Genomic DNA, 21616 nt, shown 5'->3' on the forward strand with positions numbered 1-21616 from the left:
CCCTCGGAGAGTTCATCAATGAGCTTGATGCCTTGATAAGCTCCTTTCCTGAGGACGGCTCACCTCTCACAGTCCTGGGCGACTTTAACCTCCCCACGTCTACCTTTGACTCATTCCTCTCTGCCTCCTTCTTTCCACTCCTCTCCTCTTTGACCTCACCCTCTCACCTTCCCCCTACTCACAAGGCAGGCAATACGCTCGACCTCATCTTTACTAGATGCTGTTCTTCCACTAACCTCATTGCAACTCCCCTCCAAGTCTCCGACCACTACCTTGTATCCTTTTCCCTCTCGCTCTCATCCAACACTTCCCACACTGCCCCTACTCGGATGGTATCGCGCCGTCCCAACCTTCGCTCTCTCTCCCCGCTACTCTCTCCTCTTCCATCCTATCATCTCTTCCCTCTGCTCATACCTTCTCCAACCTTTCTCCTGAGTCTGCCTCCTCAACCCTCCTCTCTTCCCTTTCTGCATCCTTTGACTCTCTATGTCCCCTATCCTCCAGGCCGGCTCGGTCCTCCCCTCCCGCTCCGTGGCTCGATGACTCATTGCGAGCTCACAGAACAGAGCTCCGGGCAGCCGAGCGGAAATGGAGGAAAACTCGCCTCCCTGCGGACCTGGCATCCTTTCACTCCCTCCTCTCTACATTTTCCTCCTCTGTGGTCTGCTGCTAAAGCCACTTTCTACCACTCTAAATTCCAAGCATCTGCCTCTAACCCTAGGAAGCTCTTTGCCACCTTCTCCTCCCTCCTGAATCCTCCTCCCCCCCCCTCCTCCCTCTCTGCAGATGACTTCGTCAACCATTTTGAAAAGAAGGTCGACGACATCCGATCCTCGTTTGCTAAGTCAAACGACACCGCTGGTTCTGCTCACACTGCCCTACCCTGTGCTCTGACCTCTTTCTCCCCTCTCTCTCCAGATGAAATCTCGCTTCTTGTGACGGCCGGCCGCCCAACAACCTGCCCGCTTGACCCTATCCCTCCTCTCTTCTCCAGACCATTTCCGGGGACCTTCTCCCTTACCTCACCTCGCTCATCAACTCATCCCTGACCGCTGGCTACGTCCCTTCCGTCTTCAAGAGAGCGAGAGTTGCACCCCTTCTGAAAAAACCTACACTCGATCCCTCCGATGTCAACAACTACAGACCAGTATCCCTTCTTTCTTTTCTCTCCAAAACTCTTGAACGTGCCGTCCTTGGCCAGCTCTCCCACTATCTCTCTCAGAATGACCTTCTTGATCCAAATCAGTCAGGTTTCAAGACTAGTCATTCAACTGAGACTGCTCTTCTCTGTATCACGGAGGCGCTCCGCACTGCTAAAGCTAACTCTCTCTCCTCTGCTCTCATCCTTCTAGACCTATCGGCTGCCTTCGATACTGTGAACCATCAGATCCTCCTCTCCACCCTCTCCGAGTTGGGCATCTCCGGCGCGGCCCACGCTTGGATTGCGTCCTACCTGACAGGTCGCTCCTACCAGGTGGCGTGGCGAGAATCTGTCTCCTCGCCACGCGCTCTCACCACTGGTGTCCCCAGGGCTCTGTTCTAGGCCCTCTCCTATTCTCGCTATACACCAAGTCACTTGGCTCTGTCATAACCTCACATGGTCTCTCCTATCATTGCTATGCAGACGACACACAATTAATCTTCTCCTTTCCCCCTTCTGATGACCAGGTGGCGAATCGCATCTCTGCATGTCTGGCAGACATATCAGTGTGGATGACGGATCACCACCTCAAGCTGAACCTCGGCAAGACGGAGCTGCTCTTCCTCCCGGGGAAGGACTGCCCGTTCCATGATCTCGCCATCACGGTTGACAACTCCATTGTGTCCTCCTCCCAGAGCGCTAAGAACCTTGGCGTGATCCTGGACAACACCCTGTCGTTCTCAACCAACATCATGGCGGTGGCCCGTTCCTGTAGGTTCATGCTCTACAACATCCGCAGAGTAGCCGACCCTGCCTCACACAGGAAGCGGCGCAGGTCCTAATCCAGGCACTTGTCATCTCCCGTCTGGATTACTGCAACTCGCTGTTGGCTGGGCTCCCTGCCTGTGCCATTAAACCCCTACAACTCATCCAGAACGCCGCAGCCCGTCTGGTGTTCAACCTTCCCAAGTTCTCTCACGTCACCCCGCTCCTCCGCTCTCTCCACTGGCTTCCAGTTGAAGCTCGCATCCGCTACAAGACCATGGTGCTTGCCTACGGAGCTGTGAGGGGAACGGCACCGCAGTACCTCCAGGCTCTGATCAGGCCCTACACCCAAGCAAGGGCACTGCGTTCATCTACATGTCAATGTTTTTAAGTGTATGTAAATTGTAAAGTCTTTTGTAAAGTATTTTTCGTTATATGTCGGACCCCAGTAAGACTAGCTGTCGCCATTGGCGTCAGGCTAATGGGGATTCTAATAAATCAAAGGGTTCATTATGTTGGCTACAACCTTCCAAACACTCAGCACTTATTAGCTATTTATGGTGTGATGTGTTTAAGCATTTCTCCAGAAGAACTGCCCTAGTTTGTCTGGACTATTCCTCCATTTTAGTATCTCTACTTGAGCATCCTTGCTGCTTTTGGTATTTTCACTCTATTGTTATTCAGTGTTTTAGAATTTAATTAATAAAATGATCTAGCTGGTATTTTCACTGGATATCTGCAGACAGCCTAGTCATACTTCACTTAGAAAACATGAGCATATATAAAGCTAAGTGTTACAAAATTACTCTTTATTTATTTAGCAATACTCTCTTGGACTATAATATCAATAAGCTCCTAGACATGGTGTCAAAAGCCAGATAGAACTATTGTTCATACATAATTTAGCAACCAGGTCTCATAGACTAGAAGTAAATCCGGGACACTCAAATTAGTATAATATGTTGCTATGGTTACATAAGACAGAAGGTTACTTAAAGCAATCATGTAAGAAGGGATGGGTGGATGGGTTGACATATAACGCCAATGTGTAGCAACCCAAATGTTGCGTGTTCAAATTTCATAACGGACAACGTTATAATTTTAGCCAATTAGCAACTTTTCAGCTACTTACTACTTTTTAGCTGCTTTGCAACTATTAAGAATGTTAGCTAACCCTTCCCCTAACCTTAAACCTTTAATCTAACTCCTAACCTTAACCCTACCCATTAACCTAACTCCTAACCTTAACCTTAACCCTATCCTTAACCCTAATCCCTAGCCTAGCTAACATTAGCCAGCTAGCTAATGTTAGTGTTAGCCACTTAGCCACCTAGCTAACGTTGGCAACCAAACAATTGGAATTGATAACATATCATACATTTTTGCAAAAGCGTTACATATTGTACGTTTGCAAATTAGTATCATATCATACAAATTGTAATTTGTAACATATAATACGAAATGGATGCTGGACCTCCACAAAGTACTACATTCATACGAAATGTAACAGATCATAATAAAAAGTGTGTCTTGGATTTACATACAGATTAATGCGAAATGATCTGAGACTAGGTTGCATTTAGGCTTTAAAAGGTTTAAAAATATAAATAACGGAAATAAATTATAGCTACAGTACAATGATTCAAACTTGAATTCAAAACACAAGAGAGAAATATACTGCATATAACATATTCAACATGACATTCAAAGTGAGACCATATACACACCAGTCAGTCCCATCATAGAATTATGGAACTAAAGTTCACCATCTACTTACTGAACTCTTCGAACCAAAACATTTGCCACGGGCCAATAAAAGTAACAGTGTTTCTACTACAAGTGAAAAAAAATCACTTTAGGAATTAACATGGTTATACAATCCAGTATACCTGTAAATAAATATACTCGGTTCATTGTATACTTCCATCAACAAACTCAATTTTCAACTTCACTTATCCCTGGAGAACTGTGGACTGACAACACCAGTGAGACCCCTGCCGAAAGGGTTATCTGAGTCCAGGTCAAGCTGTTGCTGATTCTGTTGTTGATTTTCAGCTATATTCGTCATACTTCTAGATACCAAAATGTTTCTCAGGGGTAGGAACCGATGGAACGGGAGCCCATGTTGCGGTGTGGAGCCTTTTGAGGTGAGGGACACATAAAGTTTGTGATGTGAAGAGAAGAAACGAGAGTATCCATCAGCTAGCAGCAGCTCTCTGAAGGTGCAGTCAGTCTCTGTGTAGTGGCTCTGAGGAAATGGATAACATCGAAAGAAATGTGTTAGATGCAGTGAAGCAAGGCCTTTAGCTGTGCCATATTTCATGCTATAGTAGATTATATTTGTCCACTGCCCACCTGTCCCCTCAACTGGCCAATGCTGTCCACACAGAGGAAAAGGGATGAGGACACACCCTTGATAACTGTCTCACCTTCTCGAACTGACCTCATCTCCAACACACCTGAGAACACACAGTAAACACATTCAATACAAATGTCATCTATTATTCAGGTGTTTGGGAGATGACTTATAAAAGTATAAACTTCATAATACTAAATTCTGTAAGGTCTATCTGTCTGTCAAACACTCACTGCACTCACCTCAGTGAATTTCAGAAAAACAAATAGTGAAACATAAAAAAGTGATCCCTTTTAGATTAAACTATACTAAATATATTCATGTCAATGAATAATTTATTAAAACACACTGTTTTGCAATAAAGGTCTGGAGTAGCCTCATCAGCACTTTCTGGTGGGCTCCCGAGTGACACAGCGGTCTAAGGCACTGCATCTCAGTGCTAAAGGCATCACTACAGACACTGGTTCAATTCCAGGATGTATCACAACCGGCCATGATTGGGAGTCCCATAGGGCGGCGCACAATTGGCCCAGCGTCATCCAGGTTAGAGTTTGGCCGGGGAAGGCCGTCATTGTAAATAAGAATTTGTTCTTAACTGACTTGCCTAGTTAAATAAATAGTATAGCCGGAGCACAGCTAGTTTCCGTCCCCTTCAATACAAAACCTAGAAGGCTCATCATTTTTACCCCATTCCGTAGACTTACACAGTAAATATGACGACTTCAGGAGGACGTCCTCCAACCTATCAGAGCTCTTGCAGCATAAACTGACATGTTGTCCACCCAATCAAAGGATCAGAGAATGAATCTAGTACCAAAAGCATAAGCTACAGCTACCTAGCACTGCAATGCATAAAATGTGATGAGTAGTTGGCTCAAAGAGAGAGAAAGATAATAGTTGAACAGTTTTGAACAAATTAATTTCTTCCAAAATAAAGGAAAAGCAAGAGAGAGAAAGATAGAGAGCTAGCTATATTTCATAGTATTTTTTCACATTCACTTACTTAGCTAGAAAATGCAGCTATCTAATTTAGCCTACACAAACACCTGGCTCAAACAGAGAGCTATGCTGTTTTAGCTAGCTGGCTATGCTATCCAACACTGGAACTCTTCCAAGCCAAGGTAATCTTTTCGTTTTATTAATTTATTGCCATTGGGGCCCGCCAGTGTAACTGTTAAACTGCTTGCTGTACACAGTACTGCATGAGTGTAGTTTACTAACGCGTAAGTTGGAGTAGCTATTTTGACTATGACGTTAGCTAATATGGTGACAATGATGTAGGCTGTGTGTAGCTGTTAGCAGTTATGGTATGAAGGTTTGGCTTGGAAAGGTTTTTCTGCCTGGTCACAGACAGCTGTTTTGTTGTGCACTGAAGTCCACAAGTGAAGGGAAAAGGTGAAAGGAGGACAGCGCGGAGATGCGAAAAATAGTTATACAACGAGCAAAGTGATCATGTTGTTTGTATGTGGCTGCTATGAAAGTGAACTGTGTGTGCGGGTTATCAGAGGTGTTTTAATTCCACCGTTTCTTAAACGGAAGCAAATGGAACAAAACAGGGATAAACATACCTGAATTTGTCCAAAATAAACTCTTCTTTGCAACTGTTTGGAGTAATGATTACACCCTAGATTAGCTAGATGCAGGCAAGAGTGTGCAAGGCGATATTGAATGTGTCATTGTCTGTTAACTTGATTAATACACATTTTCTCTCGACCTGTGCACCTACCTTGTAATAGAAATAAGCCCATGCTCATAAAAAAAGTCCTCCCTAATCTTAAACGGCACCGACAGCCACTGACTTACTGTGAGAGGTCTGAGCAGGGCTTCCTGTCACTTTTCCATCTGGTGTCATCTCCAGAAACAGTTCTTTTCTTTGATTATCTGTGAGGGGGGGGGGACATTACATGTAAACATGACAACAACAACAACAACGACAAAAACAGTATTTAAGAGGCAATAACTATTACTACTAGGAAAGAAAGATGGCCTCCATACCGCGAGCATAAACCGGAGGATCGATAAGTACACACCTGAAATAAGTTTTGTTTTTGAAGTGAATGAACATAAGACAGAAGAGAAGTGAGCTTAATACCTGTGTAGAGATGTCTTTCTCTGACTTGATCATTGAAGAGCAGGAGTGGGTTGGAGTCAGGAATATATGATGATATAGAGAGAGATAGGAGGCCCAGAAGGGAGCAGGAGAACAGGGAGATGTGTGCACACAAGGACATTTGCGAGATGAAATTGACGAGAGAGCTCTTGCACAAAAAAAAAATAATAATCTGGTTCTGCAATATCAACAGAATAAATTAAATAAATAACAAATAAATAGAGAAATAACTACAAAGCTGTCTTCACCCCAAATTCTAAAATGTAGCACGGTGTGCATCCTTATAAAGGAGGTAATGGAGAACGTCAGGGGGAGGTCACAGGGATTGACGGTATAAGGATGAGTCAGGTCAATTCTAAGGAGTTTATATAATAACATAAAATTGTCAGGACCTGGAGAATGTGAAAAGCCCATGGTAGGAAATGCACAGTGGCTATATAAGGGCTTCCTCCTTGTCGGCTCCTTCTAATATGAATAGAATTACTTTTTACTACAGTGACATTTATTTCCAGCATGTTATGCTCATGGTACGCATCTTGGTATTTACTAGAAAACTGTGGGCAGTGTCAAACAGCAAAATTGGTAACAAATTAGAGCTTATGGTTTCCAACTTTCCTATATGTTTAATGCTCTTTTCAAGTGTTAAAAAACAAGTGTTAAATTGTGAAACAGCTAAACACTTATTTGAAAGTGTTTCGGTTGGATTCAAACATTTACCATTTTCACGAGTCTTCAAATAAATACATCCTCGTTGTTTTTCTTCCATACCGATTGCTCAACGTCATGGCGGCTGTGTTAGTTGAAGACGGGGAAATGTCGGGTACTGATGACAATGTTTGTATTATTTTGAGTGTGTATAAGACAGGGGGTATGCTGTGGGGTTTACAACCGTCGTTAAGTATTTGTTTACTGAACTCCAGCTGCAGTAAGACACTTTAACGGGGTCCAGGACAGTCAGCCTGCAACAGTCACACATGCATGAGCACACTTCTGAACAATGTAGGACATGACCACTGCGCTGTATTCTCCTGAATGAACGTGCACACGCAGTCATCTTGTTGGACGGGGATCCAGTTAGCGTGGATGACACCTTCCGACCATTCTCGTAATAACAAGGCTTGAACTTTGACTGAATCTGATGTTCTCCGATACGAGTGTCATGGAATGTACGTCATTGTAGAATGACGGGTGAATTTGCCCTTTGACATTTTCCAATACAGGCACACTTCACTGTTCTGAACTCGCTCAAAGTGACATTGCTTCATTGAAGAAGTTTTGCACATTACCGTAGGCCAGACTAATTGACGCCGAGCAGTGAAGAAATCTCTATCGACGTGTCTTCATGATGACGAATGAAGGATGGAGTCCCACCAACAAAGTCCTATCGTCACTGCAGATTCACCCAGAGAAAGTGTACCTATGTAAGGATGTTTTCCACACTGCCCTAGACAAGTTTATTGGGGTTAGAGAACTTCCCGATTTGTTTAGATTCTCTGCCAAAACACTTGGTTAAACTATGAAAAATTAGGTTAAAAGCTGTGTAAAATGTTGATTTAAATGTGCTCTATGAAACAATTTACAGATCATTTTGTTTTCCTCACAGTTCGGCGTGTACAGAGCATGAGGAGGAATAAGGGGGAATTTCCCAGCCTTCAAGTTTCCAGAGAAATCCCATGTAACACACGAACACGAAGTAGTGTTATTGTCTTCAGCCTCAGAAACAGGAAGAAGCTGCTGTTTTGATGCAACGAACGTGGCCACCTGCCAGTAAACAACTTACTCTATAGCTTCAAACAACGGATACTGTATGTTATTGACACGAAGGGCTATTTTCAGGTGGAATTGTTACATCGAGCGCCTTTAATTGAGAGAAAACAAGTCAATGTTAGCAATGTGAGTCAAACTGAGGACTTGGGAGAAAACGTGTAAATATCATCACTATACAGTGTAAACATCCACACAACCATAAGAGGGAAGAATGATGAAAATCAGGAAATCATCAAGTAACCTGTCATTTCCTGTTGACCTCCCGTGACTTTATTTGGAATAGAAAATATAAAACGGAAGAAAATGAACAAACACTCAGTTCCCATCCATTTTACAGGTCTTTTTTAATTACAGCTTTTACAATCATTATCATTATTGTTATCATATTATATTTAATTATCCTCACTACTCTTCATTATTGATATTAGTTTAAATCATAACACAATTTGTTTTTAAAATGTACACATACAAGTAGTATATCTTAATGTCCATAATTTGAAACGTATTTACTTTTCAACCTAAAATGAAATTACAGTCAATCTTAACTAAGTATGAAATTAAAATACCATCCAATACATACATACTGTACACACACATACATACTACACACACACACACACACACACACACACACACACACACACACACACACACACACACACACACACACACACACACACACACACACACACACACACACACACACACACACACACACACTTACCTACCTACATACAATAGAGGTTATCATTTTTAAAAAATGATAAAAAATAAAATACACCCATTTTACAAATTCCTTACCCAAGTTTTCACGTCATCAGATGATTGATTTCATTACTCTCACTCTATGTTTTTGTTTTGGCATGCATATTAACACAAACGTTCAATTATTTTCTCTTTTTTTAACAGGACTTTGTCATAATGCACTTCACCAATTGTCCAAGGTCCTTCTCATCTCATGGTGTCGTTTATGGCTTAAGAACATACGAATCCATTCCCTCATTCCCTCGCATCCTCTCCCTTCATAACACTTTATAACCCTTATGACTCTGTCCTCATACAGTACATTGTTTCTCGACCTCTGGTCCCTGGACCGACAGCAGTCCCTATGGTGATTCTCACCGATCCCTCAGATGTTTAGCTGTACCTGACCATAGTGAGTACTCAAATGCTAGTTTTAATGTAAGTGCCTCCCCAAAAGAGAAGGACCATAGCTTGTGGGTCCTGAGTAAAGGAAATACCTTAGCTCGCCTGTCCACGGTAGAAAAAGGTTGAGAAACAAAATCCTAATACCAGTTACTGAGATAGGGTATGCATGTTCTATCGACAATTCAAATCAAAGAAACGTCTATCAGGGTCATCATTCTGTTGATCCAAATGGAAATGCAGTTTTACATCCCAATGAAAAAATATAAGAGTCATTGTGTCAATTTTCCCATTTCACACATGGAAGAAGAACTTCACACTGGGAGATGGAGTCATTTTTTACAGCATCAAACAGCTTCATGCCACAACTGTGGACTAAGATGGAGGGAGAGAGAGAGAGAGAGAGAGAAAAATGGACAGACATACATTCACTCTATTTTAGTATCTTTTCATTCTCTCACATTGCCCTTGTTTCTTCAAGGATTCCAGTGGAATTCTTTTTTGTTTGTGTTCTATTCTCCATTTTGTTGATGATCTTCATCTTTTTTTCTTCAAAAACGTATTTTTTTTTTTTGGGGGGGGGGCTCTCTAAAACAAAGACAGGATAGATAAATAATGATGCAACCATAAAGTAGAACTCAATTTCAGTATGGGTCGGTTCTTGTCTGAAATGTGTTTGGAAAACTGAGATTACTGAAAGGACTGAGATATGTTTGGATGAAAGGTTACTGAAATGACTGAATTGTTTTTAGGATGACTGAGAACACTGAAATGAGCTAAATGAGTTTCAATAACTGATATGAATGACTGAAATACAGTCTGTTTGGACGCATGAGATTACTGAAATTACTGAAATGTACTTGGATGACATGCTTGGGTGACTGAAATTCAGACAATCTTACAGAAGGTGACAAAAAACCATTCCCATTTTTTAGAAGTTGATGCTTTGTCGAGCCAAGACCCTAAGGAATTATTTCGGACTACTTTGCAAACTTGAAAACGTTCATGATATTCTTTGGCAATCAAGTATTTCTCTCACCTGATGTGCTTATCTCTAGCAGGAATATGTTCTCACTGACCCCGACTCACCCCTGGGCCCAGAGTTCACTGAAACAGACAGCAGTTTTCAAACACCTGTCAATGACACTAGACCTCCAGTCAATAACACTGAAATGAGTGGTCAGCATGGAACCAATGACTCATAGAGCAGGTTTCCAGTGGGAAAGACATGAAGAAGAGGAGCCCCTCACCTTCACTCTGGACTTTCCTCAGGGTGACGGAGGGCGTGGAGATGGCGGAGGCACGGAAGTTGGCGGGTAATGTTTCTGAGGAGTCAGAGGTCACGCCCCGGAGGTCCTTCTCTCTGAACATCTTCCTCCACGAGGGCGAGCGTGTGAACGTCTTAGTGCCGTCCTGTCAACAAGACGCAGAGGATTGACACACAAAAAATATTGTACCATCCAATTCATTATATTTCCCAAGTGCTAGTTAGGTATACTAAAGAACAGCATGTGGAAAAAATACATGCACATGGGCAGGTAGCCTTGAGGTTGCTGGTTTGAATACTGGAGCTGACAAGGTAAAAAAAAAAAAAAAAAATAATTACAGTACCCTTGAGCAAGGCACTTAACCCTAATTACTCCAGGGTCGCTGTACAATGGCGACCCTGGCCTTGAACCCACTCCCTGCAAGTTTCTCAGGGGGAGTTGGGATATGCAAAAAAAAAACATTTCCATTACACATCTAGTGTGTGACAGGACAAATATAAGCACCTCCCCCCAAACAGTTAATGTTGGTTGAAGCAAAATGGCCTATCTTGAAAAAAGTGCCTGTCTTTATGAGCAATAGTCTTAAGTAACCAACTAAATTTTTAAAATGCGTTTTACCTCATCTGGTCTTCTCTCAGTTCCCATGGAGATGAGGGCATTGTACTCCTTCTCCAGCATCTGCCTCGCCTGGGAGAGAAATAATGAGTGTTTTAAGATTATAATTAAGATTATCAAGTGGATTTCATGATTAAGATTATCTTGATTAAAATGTAATGTCCAAACAGTTGCAGGTAAGGGAAATTAAGTAGGTTGGTGATTGTGGTGAATGAGGGTTATTGTGATTAGACTACAATAGTAGAATTGAGCGCATGTGCTCTGACTTTCGAGCATAGTGGTGAGTACCCGCATGTTCTGACTTCTAAGTTCAGGTACCTGTGTGTTCTGATTGGGTATCTGGAGGAGCAAGGCAAGGTCAGTGTAGTCAAACGTGTCGTCCAGGGCTAGGAGGGCCCCATGTACCCCACTCTCTGTGAGGTTATCTGCAAACTCCTTTAGCCCAATGGCCTGGACCCAACACATCACTCGCTCATTGGACCATACCATCACATCTACGGAGGGGGCAGAAAGCTAATACAGTGAAACAGCTACTACAGCAAAACAGCTAATACAGTGAAACAGCTAATACAGTGAAACAGCTAATACAGTGAAACAGCTAATACAGCGAAACAGCTAATACAGTGAAAAAAGCATTTGAGAGACTGAAATAATAGAATATTTTGCCATACAACATTCATTTGCAATGTCAAAATCCAAATCCCAGACGTGCCCCGAAATATATCACGGCTCAAGTTACCTGTGTGCAGTAACTTCTCACCTTGGTTCTGATGTTGGCTCTCATCCCTCCTCCTTTCAAGCTCCTTCCTGTCGTAGTTCAAACGCTTCAAGCACATGATGCCATAATGCAGACTTACCCTGAGAGAGAGAAAGAGAGTGAGAAAGAGATAGTGTTACTGTCAATGTCCTCACAACCAAAGACACAACCACTATAAAATCCTGATGCAGACAAATTAAGGTGGAAAAGAAAAGAGAAAAAAATAACTCTGAAACAGAGAAGAGGAATGAAAGAAATGTTGGAAAAACCATCGGTAGAAATGTGTAACTAAGCAGAGGACACTAGACGATCCGATATTAGCTTTGGTGTTTTCATGCGGCACACAAATGAAGGAAACAGATTTGTGCCAAATCCATACCAACATTTTTGGCATGAATCTGCTTCCATACACGGATTGCCTTTCGATGACACTAAACATTGATTGAAATGATTTGAATCCAACCTGTGGAAGCTGTCCACCATTTTGAGCTGTCCCCTCAGCTCCTTCTTGGTGAGGTGGTCCAGCATGCGGGCGTCCACCAGGGACTCCATGAAGTAGGAGCGGTACTGGGGTAGACCCAGGCTGGGAAGCCACTCATTCCCTACCCACTCATGGTTCATGTCCCCATAGGCAAGGATCTAAATAGGGGAAGAGAGAGAGAGAGAGAATCAATGTCCACTGAGAGACAGTTTATTTAAAATATCCTTCCAAAATCTCCTGTGAGATACAGTACCAGTCAAAAGTTTGGACATACCTACTCATTCAAGGGTTTTTCTTTACTTTTACTATTTACATTATAGAATTATAGTGAAGACATCAAAACTATGAAATAACACATACAGCATCATGTAGTAAGCAAAAAAAGTGTTAAACAAATCAAAATATATTATACATTTGAGATTCTTCAAAGTAGCCACCCTTTGCCTTGAAGACAGCCTTGCACACTCTTGGCATTCTCTCAACCAGCTTTGTGAGGTAGTCACCTGGAATGCATTTGAATTAACAGGTGTGCCTTGTTACAAGTTCATTTGTGTAATTTCTTTCCTCCTTAATGCGTATGAGGTAATCAGTTGTGTTGTGACAAGGTAAAAGACCAAGTCCATATAATGACAAAAACAGCTAAAAAAATCAAATAAAACGACCGCCCATCATTACTTTGAGACATGAAGGTCAGTCAATCTGGAACATTTCAAGAACTTTGAAAGTTTCTTCAATCACAAAAACCATCAAGCACTATGATGAAACTGTCTCTCATTAGGACCGCCACAGGAAAGGAAGACCCAGAGTTACCTCTGCAGCAGAGGATACATTCATTAGAGTTACTGTAACTGCACTTTAGAATGCAGCCCAAAATAAATGCTTCACAGAGTTCAATTAACAGATACAGTTGAAGTCGGAAGTTTACATACACCTTAGCCGAATACATTTAAACTCAGTTTTTCACAATTCCTGACATTTAATCCTAGTAAAAATTCCCTGTTTTAGGTCAGTTAGATCACCATTTTATTTTAAGAATGTGAAATGTCAGAATAATAGTAGAGAGAATGATTTATTTCAGCTTTAATTTCTTTCATCACATTCCCAGTGGGTCAGAAGTTTACATACACTCAATTTGCATTTGGTAGCATTGGCTTTAAATTGTTTAACTTGGATCAAATGTTTTGGGTAGCCTTCCACAAGCTTCCCACAATAAGTTGGGTGAATTTTGTCCCACTCCTCCTGACAGAGCTGGTGTAACTGAGTCAGGTTTGTAGCATCCTTGCTCGCACATGCTTTTTCAGTTCTGCCCACAAATTTTCTATAGGATTGAGGTCGGGGCTTTGTAAGGGCCACTCCAATACCTTGACTTCGTTGTTCTTAAGCCATTTTGCCACAACCTTGGAAGTATGCTTGTGGTTGTTTGTCCATTTGGAAAACCCATTTGCGACCAAGCTTTAACTTCCTGACTGATGTCTTGAGATGTTGCTTCAATATATTCCTTTAAGTTTCCTCCCTCATTATGCCATCTATTTTGGGAAGTGCACCAGTCCCTCCTGCAGCAAAGCACCCTCACAACATGATGCTGCCAACCACCTTTCTTCACGATTGAGATGGTGTTCTTTAGCTTGCAAGCCTCCCCATTTTTCCTCCAAGCATAACAATGGTCATTATGGCCAAACAGTTCTATTTTTTCTTCATCAGACCAGAGGACATTTCTCCAAAAAGTACGATCTTCGTCCCCATGTGCAGTTGCAAACCGTAGTCTGGCTTTTTTATGTCGGTTTTGGAGCAGTGTCTTTTTCCTTGCTGAGCGGCCTTTCAGGTTATGTTGATATAGGACTCGTTTTACTGTGGATATAGATACTTTAATACCTGTTTCCTCCAGCATCTTCACAAGGTCCTTTGCTGTTGTTCTGGGATTGATTTGCACTTTTCGCACCAAAGTACGTTCATCTCTAGGAGACAGAATGCGTCTCCATTCTGAGCGGTGTGACGGCTGCGTGGTCCCATGGTGTTTATACTTGCATACTATTGTTTGTACAGATGAAACGGGTACCTTCAGGTGTTTGGAAATCGGTCCCAATGATGAAACAGACTTGTTGATGTCTACAATAGTTTTTCTGAGATCTTGGATGATTTATTTTGTTTTTCCCATGATGTCAAGCAAAGAGGCACTGAGTTTGAAGGTAGGCCTTGAAATACATCCACAGGTACACCTACAATTGACTCAAATGGTGTCATTTAGCCTATCAGAAGCTTCTAAAGCCATGACATAATTTGGGGGAATTTTCCAAGCTCTTTAAAGGCACAGTCAAATTAGTGTATGTAAACTTCTGACCCACTGGAATTGTGATATAGTGAAGTATAGGTGAAATAATCTGTCTGTAAACAATGATTGGAAAAATGACATGTGTCATGCAAAAAGTAGATGTCCTAACTGACTTGCCAAAACTGTAGTTTGTTAAAAAGACAATTTTTGAGTGTTTGAAAAACAAGTTTTTATAACTTCTAATGGCTGGGGGGGAATCTGGATAGAAAACACTCTGAAGTGTCTAAAACTGCTTTAATGATGTCTGTGAGTATAACAGAACTCATATGGCAGGCATAAACCTGAGAAAAAAATCCAACCAGGAAGTGGGAAATCTAAGGTTTGTAGTTTTTCAACTCATTGCCTATCGAATATACAGTGTCTATGGGGTCATATTGCACTTCCTAAGGCTTCCACTAGATGTCAACAGTCTTTAGAACCTTGTTTCAGGATTCTACTGTGAAGGAGGAGGGAATGAGAGCTCTTTCAATCAGGTGTCTGCCATGAGCTGATCACGCGCACTCCCGTGAGAGGTTGCTGTGTTCCTTTTCATTTCTGAAGACAAAGGAATTCTTCGGGTTGGAACATTATTGAAGATTTATGTTAAAAACATCCTAAAGATTGATTCTATACATCGTTTGACATGTTTCTATGGACTGTAACAGAACTTTTTGACTTTTCTTCTGGACCTAGTGATCGCGCCTCATGAATTTGGATTTGTGAACAAAATGCGTGAACAACAGGGAGGTATTTGGACATAAATTATGGACTTTATCAAACAAAACGAACATTTATTGTGGAAATGGGATTCCTGGGAGTGCATTCTGATGAAGATCATCAAAGGTAAGTGAATATTTATAATGCTATTTCCGACTTCTGTTGACTCCACAACATGGCTGATATCTGTATGGCTTGTTTTGTGTCTGAGCGCTGTACTCAGATTATTTCATGGTGTGCTTTTTTCGTAAAGTTAAAAAAAAATCTGACACAGCGGTTGCATTAACCTCTTGATGCTATGGGGGCGCTATTTCATTTTTGGATAAAAAGACGTGCCCGTTTTAAGCGCAATATTTTGTCACAAAAAGATGCTCGACTATGCATATAATTGATAGCTTTGGAAAGAAAACACTCTGACGTTTCCAGAACTGCAAAGATATTCTCTGTGTGTGCCCTAGAACGTGAGCTACAGGCAAAACCAAGATGAAACGGCATCCAGGAAACCAGCAGGATTTTTGAGGCTCCGTTTTCCCTTGTCTCCTTATATGGCTGTGAATGCGAGAGGAATGAGCCTGCCCTTTCTGTCGTTTCCCCAAGGTGTCTGCAGCATTGTGACGTATTTGTAGGCATATCATTGGAAGATTGACCATAAGAGACTACATTTTCCAGGTGTCCGCCCGGTGTCCTCCGTCGAAATTGGTGCGTCTTTTCAGCTGCTGGTATATTTCCATGCAATTCTGAGGGGGAAGCAGGCTTCCACGAACTGCATATCAATGAAGAGATATGTGAAAAAACACCTTGAGGATTGATTCCAAACAACGTTTGCCATGTTTCGGTCGATATTATGGAGTTAATTCGGAAAAAGTTTGACGTTGTTGGTGACTGAATTTTCGGTTCGTTTCGGTAGCCAAATGTGATGTACAAAACGGAGCGATTTCTCCTACACAAAGATTCTTTCAGGAAAAACTGAACATTTGCTATGTAACTGAGAGTCTCCTCATTGAAAACATCCGAAGCTCTTCAAAGGTAAATTATTTTATTTAATTGGTTATCTGGTTTTTGTGTAAATGTTGCGTGCTAAATGCTACTCAAAATGCTAAGCTAGCTTAGCATACTCTTACACAAATTAGTGAATTGCTGTGGTTCAAAAGCATATTTTGAAAATCTGAGATGACAGTGTTGTTAAGAAAAGGCTAAGCTTGAGAGCAGGCGCATTATTTTCATTTTATTTGCGATTTTCAGAAATCGTTAACGTTGCGTTATGCTAATGAGCCTGAGGCTGTATTCACGATCCCGGATCCGGGATGGGGAGTATCAAGAGTTAAGGAGAATTGGATCTATAATTCCAAGTATAACACTTGTATCTTTTATCAATGTTTATTATGAATATTTTTGGAAATTGATGTGGCTTTGCAAAATCACCGGATGTTTTGGAACTACTGAACATAACGCGCCAATGTAAACTGAGATTGGATATAAATATGAACTTTATCGAACAAAACATACATGTATTGTGTAACATGAAGTCCTATGAGTGTCATCTGATGAAGATCATCAAAGGTTAGTGATTCATTTATCTCTATTTCTGCTTTTTGTGACTCACCTAACATAATCATTTACCATGCTTCCGTCATAAAGCCTTTTTGAAATTGGTTTATCTTTAAAATGGTGTAAATACTTGTATGTTTGAGTTATTTTAATTATGAGATTTCTGTTGTTTGAATTTGGCGCCCTGCACTTTCACTGGCTGTTGTCATACCGATCCCGGTAGTGGGATCTAAGCCATAATAAGTTTTCATCTCAACACTGTACATCTCAATGTACATCTCAACATCAACAGTTCAGAGGAGACTGCGTGAATCAGACCTTCGTGGTCCAATTGCTGCAAAGAAACCACTACTAAAGGACACCAATAAGAAGAAGAGACTTGCTTGGGCCCAAAAACACAAGCAATGGACATTAGACCGGAAATCTGTCCTTTATTCCGATGAGTCCAAATTTAAGATCTTTGGTTCCAGTCGTCGTGTCTTTGTGAGACACAGAGTAGGTGAACGGATGATATCCACATGTTTGTTCCTACCGTGAAGCATGGAGGACGAGGTATGATGGTGCTTTGCTGGTGACACTGTCAGTGATTTATTTAGAATTCAAGGCACACTTAACCAGCCTCGCTACCACAGCATTCTGCAGCGATCATTTGTTTTTCAACAGGACAATGACCCAAAACACTATTTGACCAAGAAGGAGAGTGATGGTTCTGCATTCGATGACCTGGCCTCCACAATCACCCGACCTCAACCCAATTGAGATGGTTTGGGATGAGTTGGACTGCTGTGTGAAAGAAAAGCAGCCAACAAGTGCTCAGCATATGTGGGAGCTCCTTCCAGACTGTTGGAAAAGCATTCCTCGTGAAGCTGGTTGAGAGAATGCCAAGAGTGTGCAAAGCTGTCATCAAGACAAATGGTGGCTACTTTGAAGAATCTAAAATATAACATATATTTGGATTTGTTTAACACTTTTTTGGTTACTACATGATTCCATATGTGTTATTTCATAGTTGTGATATTCTACAATGTAGAAAATAGTAAAAATAAAGAAAAACCCTTGAATGAGTAGGTGTGTCCAAACTTTTGACTGGTACTGTAGATAGATAGAGTTAACCTCAATTCTAGTCCTGAGTATATTCGATACTTTATTTTGAAGTGGACAAAAAGTCTGTAAAAAAGTATTGATCAAAATCTAAGGAAAATGCCCAAATTGCTGTATCGGATTCATGGTCTGTTTACAATGTGATATAATTGATTTAATTTCCTGTTCATGACAATAGTATTCATGACAAAAACTACAATAATATCTCACCTGGTCCCAGCTGAACTCCTTCACTTCCTTCAGTGGAGGCAAAGGAAAGGGATAGAGAGAGAAGGGGATAGAGGTGGAGGGAGAGGGAAAGGAACGATTGCCAGGATGTGTTTTTACGGTAATTGACAGGAGGCGTTATGGAGAAGAAAAGATGTAAGGAAGGAAAGGCAGAAGGAGGAATAGTTTGTTAGTGAATGAAAATTAGTTGGAGAAACACTACACTCAAAGAGAATTTGGGGGAGTAGTGGGGAAAAGGTGCAGCGACACATGCCTAATCAGAGACAAAGACAAGGAAAACAAATTGTAAATGGAATTTCATTCAGCATAGTCTCAAGTTGCTTGTTGATTTCAAGCAAGTTGGATCTGTACCATCAATTCTTATACAGTTAGGAATTAATAGAATATTGTTAGATAATTGAGTTGCACCAAAATCTTGGGATGTCTTAATTGGTCAAACATAGATTAAATCACTTTTGAAATAAGATCGTGTGTAGGAGAACTAAAAGCAAATATAAAAAGATAGAGACAGGCAAAACAACTTACTGGTTTTATGGCAGCAGTCAGTGACTCCATTTCGGCATGAGTCATCCATATATCACTCGTCGACTGTGATGTCATTGAGGACAATTTGAGATTCAGATGAAAAAATAATAAGGATATGTTTACAGTTTGCATACATTTTCACTCAGACTTATTCAAACTTCTATATGTGCAGCAAGTATGTTACTGAACATATGCTAATGTTTGTGTGCGTGTTTGTGAGTGTATATGCTGTTACACTTACGGAGCGTGTGCTGGCCGGTGCCGAGGGGCTGGTGAGGGACACCATCTCCTGGATGGCCAGGCGCAGTTTCAGGCGGTGCAGGGGGTTACTGATGCCAATCTCCCGCTGGATCTCTGTGTCCGACAGGTTGGCCATGATGGCACCGCTCTTCACATTGGCACGACATGCTGCCACATACCAGGCGGGCATGCCCACCCACAACTAAGAGGAAGAGGAAAAGGAAGGGGAGGGGGAAGATGTATCTGCTTTGGGAATATTTACAAAAATATTCCCTGCCAATAAGGATGCTTTTAATATGTTCATCATGTACAGTACATTATTCAGATTCATTCATAGTAAGATGGAGCACCTTCAGGTAAAACAATGCACATGATATCCTCCCAGATAGTTAACCAATGAGACTTCATACCTCAAGCCATGTAACCACCGTGGGGCCATCCCATGAAGCAAAGGGAAGACCCTGGCGACAAGCTTCTTCTAGCAGGTCGTGCTTCTTCTTGCTGCGGCGATCTTTCTCCACAGTGCCAGTTCCCATCTTGGCCAGGGCCAGGGGGTCAGCTGAGCCCAGGTCATCGGAAGGTGTGGAGGCTGAGGTCAAAGGTCATGTGAGAAACTACTCCCCATGATTACTGGACAATCTCTCTTGCCATAAATCTTTTGTTTTTCTTCTAAAAACATAGAAAAATGCTACCCTGGTTGATTATTTAAAAGAATATTGAGTATAACTGTGTACACTGAGTATACCTAACATTAGGAACACATTCCTAATATTGAGTTGAACCTCAATTAGTCGGGACATGGACTCTACAAGGTGTTAAAAGCGTTCCACAGGGATGCTGGCCTATGTTGACTCCAATGCTTGTGTCAAGTTGGCTGGATGTCCTTTGGGTAGTGAACCATTCTTGATACACACAGGAAACTGTTGAGTGTGAAAAACCCAGCAGCATTGCAGTTTTGATACAAACCGGTGCACTTGGCACCGACTACCATACCCCTTTCAAAGGCACTTAAATCTTTTGTTTTGCCCATTCACCCTCTGAATGGCACACATGCAGTGGCTTGCGAAAGTATTCATCCCCCTGGATTTTTTCCTATTTTGTTGCCTTTCAACCTGGAATTAAAATAGATTTTTGGGGGGTTTGTATCATTTGATTTACACAACATGCCTACCACTTTGAAGATGCAAAATAGTTTTTCTTGTGAAACAAACAAGAAACAAGACAAAAAAAATGAAAACTTGAGCGTGCATAACTATTCACCCCCCTCTGCAGAGCCACCTTTTGCAGTAATTACAGCTGCAAGTCTCTTTGGGTATGTCTCTGTTTCCCCTTTGCTCCTGTTTGTTTCTAGTTTTCCAGTTTTTTTGACCATTCTGCCTGCCCTGACCCTGAGTCTGCCTGCCATTCTGTACCTTGTCACACCACACTGGATTATTGACCTTTGGGCTATGGCATTATGGGAAAAACAGTTGGCCATATGCTTCAGTCTGGAGGAGTTCGTGGCGGAGGTAAAGGAAGTTTTTGATGCTCTGTTGTCCGGGAGAGAGGCTGCCCAGAAGGTACTCCAGCTTCGGCAAGACTCCCGCAGCGTGGCAGACTATGCTGTGGATTTCCGCACGTTGGCAGCTGAGAGCCTGGAACCCAGAAACACTTTTTGACATGTCCCTGCACAGAGTATCGGAGGAAGTAAAAGACGAGCTAACTGATGGATCTCGACTCGCTCATCGCCTTGACCACTCAGATCGATGGGCAACTACGGAAACGAAGGAAGGAGAGGAGATTTGATTTCACTCGCCCGCCCAAGGATTCCACCTCGCCTCCGAGGCATCCCTGACGACCCCAATGGCTCCGTTACCGAGAGAAACCGAGTTCCCCCGTGAGTCTACAAAGTCTGCCGATTCAACTCTTGCAACTAGGCAGAGCAGGGCTGTCTCCAGCTGAATGGATATACAGGCTTCACACTAAGAGTTGTTCCTGACATCATAGTTCCTGACATCTCCATGTTTGTTGACACATGTACGATCTGTGCAGCGAACAAGACACCTCGGCAAGCACCGGCTGGTCTCCTTCAACCTCTGCCTGTTCCTCACCGTCCCTGGTCTCACATATCCCTGGACTTTGTCACGGGTCTCCCTCCATCTGAAGGCAATCCCAACATCCCGAAAGTGGTGGACCGGTTTTTCAAAGCCGGCCAATTCATTCCTCTCCCCAAGCTACCCTCTTCCAAAGAGACGGCCCAGCTCATGGTGCAGCAAGTCTTCTGGATCTATGGACTCCCAGTGGACATGGGTCCGATTGGGGTCCTCAGTTCTCGTCCCGGTTCTGGAAGGCGTTCTGCACACTCATTGGGTCGTCGGTCAGCCTGTCCTCCAGGTTCCATCCCCAGTCCAATGGCCAGTTGGAGCGAGCCAACCAAGACCTGGAGATGACTCTTCGCTGCCTGGTCTCCGCCAACCGCACCACCTGGAGCCAGCAACTAGTGTGGATCAAATACCCCTGCAACACCCTTCTTTGTTCTGCCACGGGTCTCTCGCCCTTTGAAC

General features: G+C 42.3%; 2 protein-coding genes across 6 annotated transcripts in view; both read right to left on the bottom strand.

Annotated features, from left to right (window-relative positions):
• Positions 1–3324: 3324 nt before the first annotated feature.
• On the bottom strand, positions 3325–6607 carry fgf21 (fibroblast growth factor 21). Its single transcript, XM_064921873.1, has 4 exons — positions 6355–6607; positions 6066–6143; positions 4262–4365; positions 3325–4154 (listed from the first exon to the last, which is right to left on the bottom strand). The coding sequence occupies exons 1-4, from the start codon at positions 6491–6493 to the stop codon at positions 3855–3857; spliced, it is 621 nt and encodes a 206-aa protein (XP_064777945.1). The 5' UTR covers positions 6494–6607; the 3' UTR covers positions 3325–3854.
• Positions 6608–8464: 1857 nt separating this feature from the next.
• LOC135504870 (liprin-alpha-3-like) overlaps positions 8465–21616 on the bottom strand; it is a 46415-nt gene continuing 33263 nt past the window's right edge. For 3 of the 5 annotated variants that reach the window (XM_064923775.1, XM_064923774.1, XM_064923772.1), the window contains exons 21-31: positions 19484–19662; positions 19075–19275; positions 18834–18896; positions 18291–18317; positions 12389–12564; positions 11929–12026; positions 11487–11662; positions 11172–11240; positions 10536–10698; positions 10325–10392; positions 8465–9873 (exon numbers count right to left, since the gene is read on the bottom strand). In XM_064923775.1, coding sequence (XP_064779847.1) covers positions 10340–10392; positions 10536–10698; positions 11172–11240; positions 11487–11662; positions 11929–12026; positions 12389–12564; positions 18291–18317; positions 18834–18896; positions 19075–19275; positions 19484–19662 — 1205 coding nt within the window. In that variant the 3' untranslated portion in view covers positions 8465–9873; positions 10325–10339. The other 2 variants (XM_064923773.1, XM_064923776.1) reach the window with 2 other exon arrangements.

Source organism: Oncorhynchus masou, chromosome 18, assembly GCF_036934945.1.
Source record: "Oncorhynchus masou masou isolate Uvic2021 chromosome 18, UVic_Omas_1.1, whole genome shotgun sequence".
NCBI lineage: Eukaryota > Metazoa > Chordata > Actinopteri > Salmoniformes > Salmonidae > Oncorhynchus > Oncorhynchus masou.